At 44.7% G+C, this 14,373-nt stretch overlaps 1 protein-coding gene across 3 annotated transcripts in view; it reads left to right on the top strand.

The window, feature by feature from the left end:
- The window catches only part of DNTT (DNA nucleotidylexotransferase), a 29,243-nt gene that overhangs the window by 3,340 nt on the left and 11,530 nt on the right, over window positions 1-14,373 (top strand). For all 3 annotated transcript variants that reach the window (XM_008701218.2, XM_040623876.1, XM_008701145.2), the window contains exons 2-7: window positions 7,403-7,574; window positions 8,301-8,429; window positions 9,588-9,758; window positions 10,678-10,749; window positions 11,965-12,088; window positions 13,910-14,042. In XM_008701218.2, coding sequence (XP_008699440.1) covers window positions 7,403-7,574; window positions 8,301-8,429; window positions 9,588-9,758; window positions 10,678-10,749; window positions 11,965-12,088; window positions 13,910-14,042 — 801 coding nt within the window. The remainder of the gene's footprint in view (window positions 1-7,402; window positions 7,575-8,300; window positions 8,430-9,587; window positions 9,759-10,677; window positions 10,750-11,964; window positions 12,089-13,909; window positions 14,043-14,373) is intronic.

Here is a 14,373-nt window from a genome sequence, read left to right as displayed (position 1 = left end):
ACATTCATGAAAAGGATACTGAATTTTATTCCATGGCCAGCATTCTAAATTTTAGAGCAACTTCATAATCCTCAAATTATCTAGGTCAAGGCAGAGAAGGATGAGAATCTAGTGCTTGCCATGTTCTTATTTCATCCCTGGTTTCAGCACTTTGAGCTATTTTAAAGCTCTGTCATCAACCCTCCTCTATGAACACAGTAGTGAAACCCACTATGTCTTGACCTAAACCACTGATGTCGAAGAAGAAAGAGCTGTGGCTAGAAAGGGTGGCACCCAGGGTGCACCGCCCAGCAGCCTCACACTCACTCAGGTCCGCTGCTAGAGCAATAGAAACCCACCGGACGACACTTCTGTGTCATTAGTCACACATTTGTCTCCTTAATTCGTCCACAAGAATACCCTTGGAACATATTGTCTGATAAAAGCAAGATGTACCCCAACCTTGAATCCCTTCTCCCTATACCTCTCTGCGCCTAAGACCTAAGACCCCGGAAACCCTCCTAGAGGACGGAACTTCCTCCCCAGTACAGGGATGTAATCCATGGCATAGGGCTGCCCCAGCTCTGCCACTTGGTTTTACTTCTAACCTCATCCAGTTACTCCTCCCTGGCTCCCCAAGGGCAAGGGCATCATGGGGGCCATACTGTAGACCTCAACCTTAGACCTTTGACATTTTTGTTATACATAGTGGCTTCAGGAAATATTTGCTCAAAGAATGATTTATCTGGTGAATTTAAAACCAGCCAAAGGAACTTGTGATTACCAAGATTAATTTTTGTAATTAAATTTTTTCTATGATATACCAGTATTACTTTTGTAATCAGCAAAATAATAAAAGACTTTATAAATTCAAGAACATGCATTGTAAGCTCTAGTCCTTCTCTGGTCCAACTTACTTCATGTTTCAAAATCTGTGGACTTTAAGTTAATGTTCATAATCTCATTTAAGGTGGGACAAAAAAATTAAGGCAAGACCCTCTCATTCTTAGGTATGTCAGAGTTGGAAATAGAAACCTATCTATTGGTGCTAGTTAAAGCGTGAGATAAAACCTAATAAAACTGCTTTGATTTTTCTATGTCAGGGATTCGCAAACAAATCAGTTGCTAAGGGAAATTGGCAGGAGGGTTCTTAAACAGTAAACAGCTCGGTTTAACTGTAAATTACTATTTAAAGTCATTATTTACAGGGTAAGTCCTACATCAGAGGGGAAGAATTGGGGATGATCTCTCTTGGGAAAGAAAACCATTTTAAAGACAAAGATAAAAGCAGGTGACCATCGGGAAGGCTGGGGAAGTCAGATTGGGGGTCGATCTGTCTTCAGGCAAAGAGGTTGCTGCCTCTTTCTTCATGAAGAATTTTTCTAATTGTACTGTGAGGCAGGACCAACTAGGTAAAGAAAGACAGGAACAGCGAAGATACAGGTATCAGAAAAAAAAAGCAGAACCAAAATGTGTGAGTTAATTCTTTAACTCAGGGCTTTCTGGACATGTGAATGCCACATTCATGATTCTTATAATATCTTTCACCAGATGTGTTATTATAGACTTACTGTGTTTCCTTCAATTATCTCTAAGATGAATTGTTAAAAATAATTTAGTCTTGTCCTAAGGAATAATATAAAAACTGTGAAACCCATAAAAACCATGGGTCTGATATGCATAATTTTAACATGTAGATATAAATAAATACATATGCCTTTTTAGTGTTCAGCTGTGTACCCACTAAAATGATCTCATGTACCTACAGAGAAATGAGTACAATGTTGGAAACATGGCTGCCATTGAGCCGAAAGTCCAGCGTGGGGGCAGTTCAAGAGAGATTTTTCTCTACAGCAGCATTTCTCCAAGTATAGTTCTTGGGCTGTGGGGTGGTTTGGAAATATGGTTGCTCCCAAGGAGAGGCAAGGACTATTCCCTGTTCCCTCGTATCTGGGAGGGCTTGTGACTGCTTCAACCAATAGACTGACACTATGTGACTTTTGATGCTGGGTCATAAAGGGCCCTGAGGCTTCTGCTGCTCCCTGGCTCTCACAGCCTCCCATAAAAAGTTTGAGTCCCTCTGAAGAGAGGCCACGTGAAAGTGCTTAGGTTGACAGATGTGGGAACCCAGCCTCCCTGCCATCCTCACCAAGTGCCAGACATGCTGAGCCATATGGAGTGTCATACCTCCATCGGTACCATACCCAACAGCAGCCTGGATTCTTGACCCACAAAATTGTGAGGTATAATAAAATTGTTGCTCTTTTTAAGCCATTTTGGGAGAGTTGGTTATGCACCAATGAATAACTAGAACGGACTATGTGAGAATTAACAAGGGAGCATATTCCTGGGCTCTAGGTAAGACTTATTGAATCTGAATCTCTGCTGACAGGGCCCAGGCACCTGGATTTTAATCCAGCTTCTTGGGTGTCTCTGGTAGACACTAGAGTATAGTTCCTTTAGAGCTATTGATCAATTCATTTATTCATTCCACCAGTGGTCTCTCTTTTCACTGTTGCTATGAATCTGGCCATGTGCTGAGCACCAGGCATAATTATCACCCAGACGATAACCAGACAGATGACAACACTGTCCCTGCCCTCAGGGATGCCAAGGACCACGCCAAGCACGTTTCAGTTGAGCACTAGTTGAAGGAGAAGGCCCGGAATCTTTTTCCCTGTGAGAAGCTGAGAGACAAATCCTAGTTCGGAATTGTTATAATTGGTTCAAGCCCTCCCAAACCTAGTCCAAGACATCAGTAATTGGCCCTGCTAAGAAACTAGGTGCACTTAAGGAATTGAATCCATTGATATTTTGGGAACAGCCATCTCTGCAGCACCTTGGGGTCTTTGAGAGAGGTTTAGGGCTGCTGCCTGGGGCTTCTGTGATCTTAGTATAAGAAAAAAGCCCAGGACTCCAGGGCCAAGGCAGGTACCACCTCAGCCCCAGACCCAGGTTTTGCCCTTAAAAATGACATTCATGTGTATTTCCCCACTAAGTAGAAAGTGATGATAGATGGTTCATGACGAAAAATGGGAAAACATAGAAAAAAACTTAAAAAAAAACAACACCTCACTCAGGGGTCTAACCACAGTCTAGTAGAACGTTAAGGGATTGCTTGAGTCATGCACAGCTGGGTTTGAATCCTGGCTTCACGGAGCCTCCACGAGCCTTGGTATTCTCATCTGAAATGATATCGCCCTTAGACTTGTGAGGACTGAGTAAGAATACACACACGTGTGTGTGTGTGTGTGTGTGTGTGTGTGTGTGTGTGTGTGTATTTTTTCTAGCAGTTTGACTCCAAACTGGAGTTTTCTTCTCGGGTCTTTTCTTTTGGGTATGCCTTCTGGGTACATTATATTGTTGGTGGAGCCTTTTTCTGTATTTTTTCTAGCAGTTTGACTCTTTCTGGAGTTTTCTTCTCGGGTCTTTTCTTTTGGGTATGCCTTCTGGGTACATTATATTGTTGGTGGAGCCTTATACAGCACCCCCGCCTCGTCCCCAGGCGTTCTGGCTGCTCTGTAAGAGGCAGGGCCGGGTCCAGAGACATCCCCAGTGAAGAGAGAGTGGTGGCGGGGCAGGGGAGGTAAGAGTGGATGGCGAAGGGCCTGAATTGGGAAGATGAGCCCCAGAGCTTCAGCACATTTGCCTCTCTGCAAGGTTTAGGTAAAATTCAGAGCTCAGAGAGCCTGACAGCCTCCCTATGGCTTCTCCATCTTGGTGTGTGGCTATGGCAACTGTTCTTTCAGATTTCCGGGACAGCTGTCTATGTCTTGCAGTCTTAATGATGTCCACATGCTATTGGACATAAATACCAAACACAAATTTCACGTGGCAGCAGCAGGGACAGTGTGGCCAATAGGAAGTGGTACCAGGTCTCTGTTTCTGCCCTTTGGAGGGAATCAGGGTTTTTATCATGACGCTACCCTTCCAGATGTTCTTCCTCCTGTGGAAAGGAGCAACACTCTCCACCACTGTGGAAGAAGCACAGAGTCACAGCGGGGTAGCTCAGTTTAGCCCAGCACACAGGGTTTGGATTAACATAGAACCCGCATTGAATCCCTGCTCCACCAATTATCAGCTGGGTGAATTTTTGATGTCTCCAAGGTCTCTTTTCTCATTGTTAGATGGGGGTGATAATACCTATCGCACAGCATTACTGACACTTAGATGAGGGTATGCATGAAATGTGCCTACCGTAGGGTCTGGCACATCGTGATATTCCCATATTATTAATATTTCCAGTATTGGCGTGCTTAGAGCAGAGAGAAAATTATTCTAGCAGCAAAAAGACAAAGAGTTGCCACAACAGGGCACTAGGAAATTGTCAGCAGAACACACAGGAGGCAGCCGCTCTCCTTAGTAGTGCTGTTGCTAAGGGCCCAGAGCTGAAAGTGAGCAAACGCACAGTCAGAGATGGTGAATGGTGTGCAAAGGGCGTGTGGCGAGCCCGATGCAGGAAGCACAGTGTGGTCCAGATGCAACTGGCCACCAGGAGCCCATTGGCCCAACTCAGGCAACGCAAGAAGATGGGCAATGTAGACTGGGCTAGAGCAGAGATTATTCTCAAGACGATGTTTCTGAAGATTTGTGCTGAAGGATCCGTTTTCAAAAACTTCATTACGGATCAATGCTTTTATCAAAAAACAACAAACAAGAAGCTACTGTGATGGTGTCAAGCTACAATGAAAGTGTCTAAATGCTGACTTTCAATTCCTGTGCTTACCTTGTGGGAACCAGGGACAAGCAGTACTGAACTCTGGGTAGCACCATGTGGATGGCTGAAGAGGTCCTGTTTGATTTTGTATGTGTGCTCTATTATTGTCGTTCTTGTTGTTTGGTTTGCTAATTGCTTAATGACCAGGGGCTAGAAGTACAAATCAGAGTCTTCTTCCACAGGATGTATGGCCTGCTTATTTGCAAATGTGCTTAAATGAACTCTGTGAAAAATGCATGTGGTTCTCATCCAATAGTGTGAGCTCAGACATTGCCATGCTGTCCCAGGGGAAGCCACAGTGGGGGTGGGGATGGCAGGAGAGTGGATAGGAAGGGGCTTGAATTTGGAAGTTGAGCCCCAGAGCTCCCCCTCAGTACACCCTTCTCCCCTGAAGTTAAGACAGAACCTTAATACTAACTGTAATACCAAGTATTATGTCATAACTAATATAATAATAAATTTTCCCTCCAAAGGGCAGAAGTCTAGAGGGAATAACACTTCCTATGTAGCTCTATTAATCCTTCTGTTGTCTTCCTAAAGTCTTTACATAAAGAACCTTTCAAGAAACTTATTACAAATCACTTTTGGCATGATGAGGACTTAGAATAGGGACACAGGGAGCTGTCTTCCCCCAACTCTTGTCAGATGTGGTTTCACCACGAAGTACTTCTGCTTTGGCCCGCTGCATGCCCTGCCATCCAGATGTCTCAGCTCTGACCTCCAGCCCCAGCTCTCTCCCAGCACCAGTCTCACATCCCAACTGTCAACTGGACATTCTCACGTGGACCTCTTGCCACCCTTCAAATGCAGCATGCCTGAAACAAATTTCATTTCCACTCCCCACCCCAAAGAGACAACTTCCTAAATCCCTATTTCTACTAAAAGAGCTCTTACTTTACTGTGATAGATATGGGAAAGTAATATTTGTTCTCTGCTTCAGCTTTTACAGGTGAACTAATGCCAGAGGCCCCTCCTACATCTCCTTTGCCTTCCTTCCTGGTGCTACAAGAGCCAGACTGGGTTAGAATCATCTTGCATGTGGTCATGGTTTCATTCTAAGTAGCTCCCAACCCTCCCCACCCATCACTCTCCCCTCCAAATCACTGTGTAGGCCAGATTAGCCTTTTTAAATGACACAGTAAGGCTACACAGGTTCTGCTCATAAGAGGTATCCCACAACCCCAGAAAATAAGATCCAACCTCCTCAACCAGGCTTCTTAGACCTTCTATAACATGGTTGCCCCAACCAATTCAGCCACATCTACAACTGCTTCCCAGCAAAACTCTTCACTCTGATCCAGGCCATTCTCCTACTTTCCTTCTGGCCTCTGAACCTCTTCTTCTAGGAAGGCCCAAAGTTCTGCCTTCCAAGTCCCCATTCCTCCCCATCCATCAAGACTGGACACAAACCCTCCTTCCACAAAGCCATCCTGCCTCTCCCAGCTCATACCAGCTCTTCTCCTTCTCTGCATACCATTTACAGATCTTGTCCGTGCCTCGTGTCTTGTCATAACATATCGTTAACTGTCTTCTTCACATAAGACACTAATGTCCAGAAACTTCCCTTTTCTTCTTCGGTACCCAACTTCCTACCACCTCCCCCACCACCACCGCTGCCGCCGCCACCACCACCACCACAAGGAAGCTAGGGCTGTGAATGTAACAGTGAACCAAAAATACCCAATGAATCCAAGAGTCAATCCAAAAAAGGAGAAGGAGAAAGAGGAAGTCAAGGAAGAGAAGTGGGAAAGAGAAAAGAATTCTATTTTTCTCTTGGATGCCTAGATATGCATCTTACTATCTCCCAGATTCATAGATTATTTGAATGGAAAGAGCCTTAAAAAACATTGCTTTCAATGATATGATGCTAACTGTGAAGACTTATTAAAATCAGAAATAACATCCTTGACCCAGAAAGAGACAATCAAAAAGGATAAATATCATTTACTAGCTGTGTGACCTTCAGAGTGTCATGTAAACTCTGCTTTCAGTGTCACCGTTTTTGAAGTGTGAATTACACGACACCTCCTTGAGGAGCTTTGGGAGTATTAAGTGAGCTGATGGGTGTAAGGGACCTGGATAGTGGGGTAGTGCTGAAACATGGCATGTGCTCAGTGGTTACGGGGGAAATCTTCCCACCTACCTTCCAACACCAGGCTGTGCTTTGAAAACCACGTAAAGCAGTATTTCCTTAATGCGGGTCACCATCTGTTAGTGGGTTGTGAGATCAATTTAATGGGGCATTACAAGCATATCTACATGTATCTCTTTCTATTTTAAGTCACGATATAAAATGTATTTCTCACTGTGCGGCAGAGTCAGACAGTGGGAGAGGCACCAGACTGCAGCCCTCTGCAAGTGAAAACGAACTAGCACACAAAGCCACATGAGGTGGGCTTGGTGCTGCGTTATGAACAGTTTCATCTCCCACCTTCTCTGGACTTCGGTTTCCCGTTGACACCACAATCTTATTAATGTTTTCTTAATTTTTCTTGCTTCCGACATGTAACACGGACCACTGTGGCTGCACTAATTAATATAGAATTCCTTTTCATGGAGGCCTAAATTCTCTGTGCCTACAATCAGGTCTAGCATGCTTTTTGCATGCATTTTTCTTCGTCAGACAGAATGTGCTGAACACCTCGAGGAAAGAGGAGCGCTTCTCCTTTTGAAATTTAACTGGTGACATTGTCTTGCATTCCGCAGTGATTCCATCACCCACATTGTGGCAGAAAACAACTCTGGCTCAGAGGTCCTGGAGTGGCTGCAGGTACAGAATATAAAAGCCAGCTCACAGCTAGAACTCCTCGATGTGTCCTGGCTGATAGAATCCATGGGAGCAGGAAAACCAGTGGAGATGACTGGGAAACACCAGCTTGTAAGTGTTATGGTTGTGATTTTCTTTGCCCCTCGCTTGATGATTAGGAACATGGGCTGTGGAATCAACAGACCTGGGTTGGACCCCAGGTTTCCTGCTTACTCCCTGTGTGACCTCGGGCAAGTCACTCAGCTTTTCTGAGCTTCCGTTTCCTCCTCTACAATGTAAGACAGCAATAGTACCCACCTGACAAGACGGTTGTGAGAATGAGGGACATAATGCAATGTGCTCACCACAGAACCTGATCTACAGCACCTAAGAAATGGTAGCTAGTTTTATGAGCAAAACTATACACAAATATTTAAAAATGTGGAAGCCTTGATGTTCTGGTAGCCAGAAAAGTAGAGGGCTCCTATTTTTTTTTTCTTACTATGCTCATTCACAAGGAAAAATAAGGGAAGTTGGACTCTTAATTCCAAGTCCTTCGCCATTAATGCTAGAACCGTCAGGAAGGTTCAGACCATGCCTACGTAAGTTCGTGGAAAAGGAAAATGGAACTTAATTGGTTGTTCTTTTTCAGGCTTATTTTTCTTGATGCAAAAATATGACATGTTAACTGTAGCAAATCTGAATATTAGAGATGCATATAACATAAACTTTGACTCTCCTATAATTTTATCCTCTCTCCAGAGACAGTTGCCATTAATCTGCCAATTTTTTCTTCATAATATCTGTTATTATTACTATCGCTTGTTACTAAAAGTGGGTGCTTATGCATTTGTTTAGGTGAGAAGAGACTATTCAGCTAGCCCTAACCCAGAGTTCCAGAAGACTCCCCCACTTGCTGTGAAAAAGATCTCTCAATACGCATGTCAGAGAAGAACCACTTTAGACAACTGTAACCACATCTTCACGGTAAGGGGCTTTACAACAACATGCAGAGCAAACCAAGGGCTTGCAGCTTCTTTCCATGGATCTACAAATCCAATTATGAAATTTTCTGAAAAATCTAGGAACGATTTTCCCACACTCACTCACCCCCCTCGCCTGATCTCTGGTTCTTCTTTTTGTCAAGAATGGATCTACTTCTGTCATAGAAATGGACAAATACATTCGGAAATATACGTATATTCTTTAGAGATGGTCAATTACTATTTATTGAGAGTTGACACTTTTGGGCACAACAGTTGTCAAAGGCAAGTATTCAGAAAAACCAAATACTGTAATCAGTCCAAAACATAGTAAGAGCAAGTTACAAAGGAACAACAATAATGCGTAAACAGCCCTTCCTGGGTAACCAAATGATTGAGAGACGGCAGATGTGAATTATCACCTTTCTGATCTTAACCAGCTTGGACAAGTCAGTTCCTCTCTCTGAGCCTCCAATATCCTTAGCTAGATTGTCTCTGAAGCCCCACCCAGCCCTGAAGTTTGGCAATTATGTTTCAAATGACCCTAACAAGCCCCAAGCTGCTAGTCCTCCAGCCTAGAGAAAGTAGTCAGGTGGTTAAAACATGCAGTTAGTGTATCAAATACAAAATTCCACCCCACATGTGCAAGGAAGACCAGGCGACTGCAGTACTGGGCACAGGGGCATGATACCACACAGCTGCAGTACCGAAATGCAAATGCACCCTACCTTAAACAACCTGCCTTGGGTCTGTGTCACTACGATCACATCCGCTCATTCATTCAATAAGCCTATGTTAGGTGCTGAGTTTTCCGTCCAAGTGAAGCGATGAAAGCACCCGGTGATCAAGGCAGAATCCTGGCCACAGGCTGGTGGGCAAGTCTGTAAGGAAAGAGGGCAGGGTCTTGCTGGGTGATGACTAGTAGATGCAATAAGCATGAGATCAGGCTTTGGTTAAATCATTCCTGAATACTGAATGGCATCGAACTCAAAGTTTCCTTAGGACGCGCTCTGTGACGTGTCTTTTCAATTCAATTCCTCTCATAACAAGGGAGGGGTGCAAAGCTATGGGAGACCCAATCTCACCTGTCAGGAGGTATTTCAACTGCTAGCTCAGGGGCTGGGAACAGACCACGGTTTGCTTATCTGGTTTCATTCTTCAGGATGCCTTTGAGGTACTGGCTGAAAACTATGAGTTTAGAGAAAATGAAGTCTTCTGCCTGGCATTTATGAGAGCGGCTTCTGTACTTAAGTCCCTGCCATTCACAATCATCAGTATGAAGGACACAGAAGGAATTCCCTGCCTGGGGGACAAAGTGAAGTGTGTCATAGAGGTAAGGGCAAAATGTGATTTGTCCTACTTCCTAATATGTAGGGAGGAGGGGGAAGTAAATGCAGTTAATAGATTTTCCTGTCAACTATGTAGATGTGGGATGGGTGGATGGATGGATGGATGGATAGAATCTATACCCCAGTATTCCCACAACTGGGGCTACATGGGGCAAGCTACTGGAAATAGAACTCTCCCGTATTATTATTAATCACAGTGTCTAAAAGCTTGACAACAGGGAATGGTTCGACTTCAAACACAGGCTGTGTGAAGGACCTCAGTTCCCCTCAGGGGACGTTGCCCTCCAGAATAGAGGTGGGAGTGACCAGGCAGTGAACCTGACTCTGCATCTCTACCTGTGTGTCCCAACAAGAGAGCCAGGGATGGGGGATTATTCATGTAATAATGATGTTTAAGGATTCCCCAGCAAAGTGAGTTAGTCATCCAAGAATAAGTTTCAGCAACGTTAAGTGCGAACTAAAGTATTCAAGGAAAATAATCTCAACTCTCTTCAGAGTTAGACATCATAAGAGCTTGAGCTTGGATTGGTTTTTCAATGGGTCCAAAATTAACCTGCTCAGATGAGAAGTCCTTTTGTCTCAGCTAGTTCATATCCATCAAAAAGAAAATTATCACAAATATTTAGACATACTATTGTTGGTGTATATTTTGGTTTGGTGTTCTGTGGAGCCGGACCCTGATCATTCTGTGCCTTTGTCCCTGAGGACTGTAAAGGAGTACTCAGAATGAGCTGGGATTTCTAAGATTAGAGGAAATGTCTCGTTTTGTCCAGATTGGCTAGAAAAGCATCCTGCAGGCAACAGGCGTACATTTCCTGAACAATCAAGCTACTAGATCTGGGAATTTGAGAGCCCCAGACTGTGATTGTTCAACAGGAAAATATTTTTCAACTGTCCATGCAGGAAATTATTGAAGATGGAGAAAGTTCTGAAGTTAAAGCTGTGTTAAATGATGAACGATATCAGTCTTTCAAAGTAAGTATTTTACATGTATTTAATGAAAATGGTTTTCCACGTAATCCTATTATTTATTCTAAGGGTCGTATCAGCTTGGGCTACCATAACAAAATGCCACAGGCTGGGTGGATTAAACAACAAATATTTATTTTCTTACAGTCTGGAGCCTGGAAGCCTGAGATCCAGTGCTAGCATGGTTGGGTTCGGGTTAGGGCTCTCTTCCTGGCTTGCAGATGGCCACGTTCTCAAGTGCCCTCACATGACACACACACACAAAGGAAGCCCATGGTGCCTCTTCTTACTAAGGCACTAATCCCCTCGTGAGACCCCCACTGTCATGACCTCATCTAAACTTAATCACCTCCCTAAGGCCTCATCTTCAAATACCATCACCATGGCGGTTAAGGCTTCAACATATGGATGGAGGGGGCACAATCAGTCCCAACTGTGGTCTAGAAAGCAGATACCAAAATAAAGATGAATGCGTGAGCTTCTTGCTATGTTGTGATGAGGTACAAATTATCTTCTAGCATCTGTCACTCATGGGTGCAAATATCACAGGGACACTGGGACCATGGGACAAAACAAACCTGCTCTTAAAGAGCAAACCTGTGTTGGAGGCTCCCCACTGCCTCCCGCTCTACATCGAAACAGGGCTTGTTACCTCCCAATGTTCCCCACCTTGGAATTGCAGATGGCAGGGATTTCGGCCCATCCCTTCAGTTCCAAAGTGATGCACAGGCCTAAAAGGTGCTTGTGGGCAAGAGCCGAGGCTTGGAGTATGGACAGCCTGGATTCGAGTTCGGGTTCTGCCACTTATCAGCTGGGCAATGGTGGGGAATGCATGCAACCTACATGAGGATCCCTCTTAGGATATGCAGAGCACGAGCACGTGTAAGGGACCCTGGGACAAGAGGAGTGCCCAGTAGGGAAAGCTGTTGTCACACGTGGAAGGCACAGACAACGACCATTAGAGTACACAGAAGCCTCAGCGGAGGGCCAGCCCCGCCTCCACACTTTGTTCCATTTCGTAACACCGCATGTCAAGAGAGGACCCTCCTGAAACCAAAAGCTCTGTCCAAAGTTACCATCACCCACCCGCTTGTCATATTCATGAGAAACTGGGTCAGAAATTTCCTGCTGCGTTTTCCTAAGCCCTTGACCTTGAAAAGTGTCAATTCATTGTCATAATGGTCATTTTAGAAACTAAAGGCATGGCTTTCCCTGTTTCAGCTCTTTACTTCTGTGTTTGGAGTGGGATTGAAGACATCTGAGAAATGGTTCAGGATGGGTTTCAGAACCCTGAGTAAAATAAAGTCGGACAAAACCTTGAAATTCACACCAATGCAGAAAGCAGGTAAATTGTCTCTCCTACAGATCTCCTGCTGTTGCCAGGGCCGGCCAGGTGGTGGCAGAGCTGAGTCAGCTGAATTTCAGCTCCAGCCGTGGCCAGCTGGGTCACTCCTTTGTGCTCTTTGTTGGTACTATGGTTAAAAGCACAAGCTTCTGGAATCAGACAGACCTGGATCCAAATCCTGACTCCAACACTTGGCGGCTACATGATCTTGAGCAAGCTTGTTCAAGTCTTGGAGCCTAAGCTACCTCATCTATAAAAGGGGGGTAAAATCGCTAGTTAATGGGGAATAAATCAGATCATGCAGGCAAAGTCCTTAGCATCGTGCCCAGCATAGAGCAAAGACGCTCTGCAAGATGGCCGCTGTCATTCTTGCATCCAGGTGTCACACCGGTTGTGACGTTGGTCTGGTTCTTACTGAACTGGCTCTAGATGTTTGGTCCTGGCCATCTTCCGAGCAGGAGAGGCATGGGTGAGGAGTCAAGGGCAGAAAATGGTCACATGAAGGTTGAGGAGTAAAAAATATTTGAGCAAACCAGAGTCACGCTGGCACAAATGTGGATCTGCTTTAGAAACTGCAAGACACCAGGAAATATAAGGGAAGGTGTGCAAATCTAGACAGGGGTTGATCTACCCACTCAGGACCCGGCAGCTTGAGAAGAGAAGACTGTGGTGAGACAGCTGCAGCCCTGCAGGACCTCCCACAGGTTGAAGGTGGTGGCTTGGGCGCTTCCATTTATGGAGGGCTCTGGTGAATTTTTTTCAATGAAGAAATGCAAAGAAAGGGTCAAAAATTTAAACATTTACTTTTAACATGCAGTAGAAATATGATAAAATTGCAGTTCGAAAGAGCAAGCCCCATCCAGCAGTGTTGACTACAACCATCCTGTTGCATATTGCATCCCTGGTATTTATTTATCGTGTAACTGGAAGTTGGTCCTTGTTTGATCACCTTCCTCCAATTCCTCCTGCACCCACCCTCGCCTCTGATAACCACAAATCTGATTCCTCTTCTATGAGTTTTTGGTTTTAGATTTCACACATAAGTGAGATCACGGAGTATTTGTCTTTCTCTTGACTTATTTCACTTAACATTATGGCCTCAAGGTGCATCTGTGTTGTTGCAAATGGCAGGATTTCCTCATTTTAGTGGCTGAATAATATTCATACACACACACACACACACACACACACCCTCTTTATCCATCCACTGATGGACATTTAGGTTGTTTCCATGTCTCGGCTAATGTGAATAATGCTGCTACGAACATGGTGGTGCGTGAATCCCTTTGACTTAGCATTTTCATTTCCTTCAGATATATTCCCAGAAGCAGGACTGTTGGATCACATAGTTGTTGTATTTTTAATTTTTGGAGGAAGCTCCCTCCATGGGTCTGTGGGAATAACCAAGTCATTATCACAACTGTGTCTGAGCTTCCATCCACCACTTCCCAACTCTGAATCTTCCCATTCTCAATCTTAACACATTATCTTTGAAGAATTATAGGGCACAGTTTATTGATCAAGAAGGCTGGTTCTTCAATAAAAAGTCCTATTTGAACAGCTTGCTTTCCAGAGGGATATGAAATATAGTCTCTTTCTTAGTGAGGAAATTGTAAGTCTCTTACAAGTCAGAAAGCAAAGAGTCATCGTCACCATGAACAATTCACAACCAAGAGCATAGAGAATACATTCATCTCTGGGGAAACAGTTTGGTGATACCTGTGGTCATGTTTGCTCTATCTGGAGGCAGAAGCCCCTCCCGCAGAGGGCTGGTCATTTCATGTGTCACTCTCTCCACTGACCTGTTCAACGGCCCCTCAGGATTCCTCTATTATGAAGACCTCGTCAGCTGTGTGACCAGGGCAGAAGCAGAGGCAGTCAGCGTGCTGGTTAAAGAGGCCGTCTGGGCATTTCTGCCTGATGCCTTCGTCACCATGACAGGAGGATTCCGGAGGTAGATAATGACAGCTGCTCTTGCCTCTACTGCTCTAACACCTTCAGTGGCTCCCCATATTCAGAAGTTCAGGCTTCTGGGCCTGGCACAAAGGCCTTTGGTGATCTGGTACCAGCCTGTCTCTGTGGCCTCGTCTCCTGTACCTCGTGTTTCCACCCCAGCAACCCCAAATGGCTTGTCTTTGCACACACAGAGCTGTTTCATGCCTCTGTGACTTGCACAGTCAGACCCTTCTGCTTGGACTGGCTTTCCTCAAATTGCCACCTGGCTGACTTCTCCTCTTTTAAGATTCAGTTCAGATACCTCCAGGCTTGGCCAGGCAGCCTCCTCA

Source organism: Ursus maritimus, unplaced genomic scaffold (assembly GCF_017311325.1).
Source record: "Ursus maritimus isolate PB19 unplaced genomic scaffold, ASM1731132v1 scaffold_7, whole genome shotgun sequence".
Taxonomy (NCBI): Eukaryota; Metazoa; Chordata; class Mammalia; order Carnivora; family Ursidae; genus Ursus; species Ursus maritimus.
Note: the sequence above shows the minus strand (reverse complement) of the source record. Positions and strands in the feature narration are given on the sequence as shown.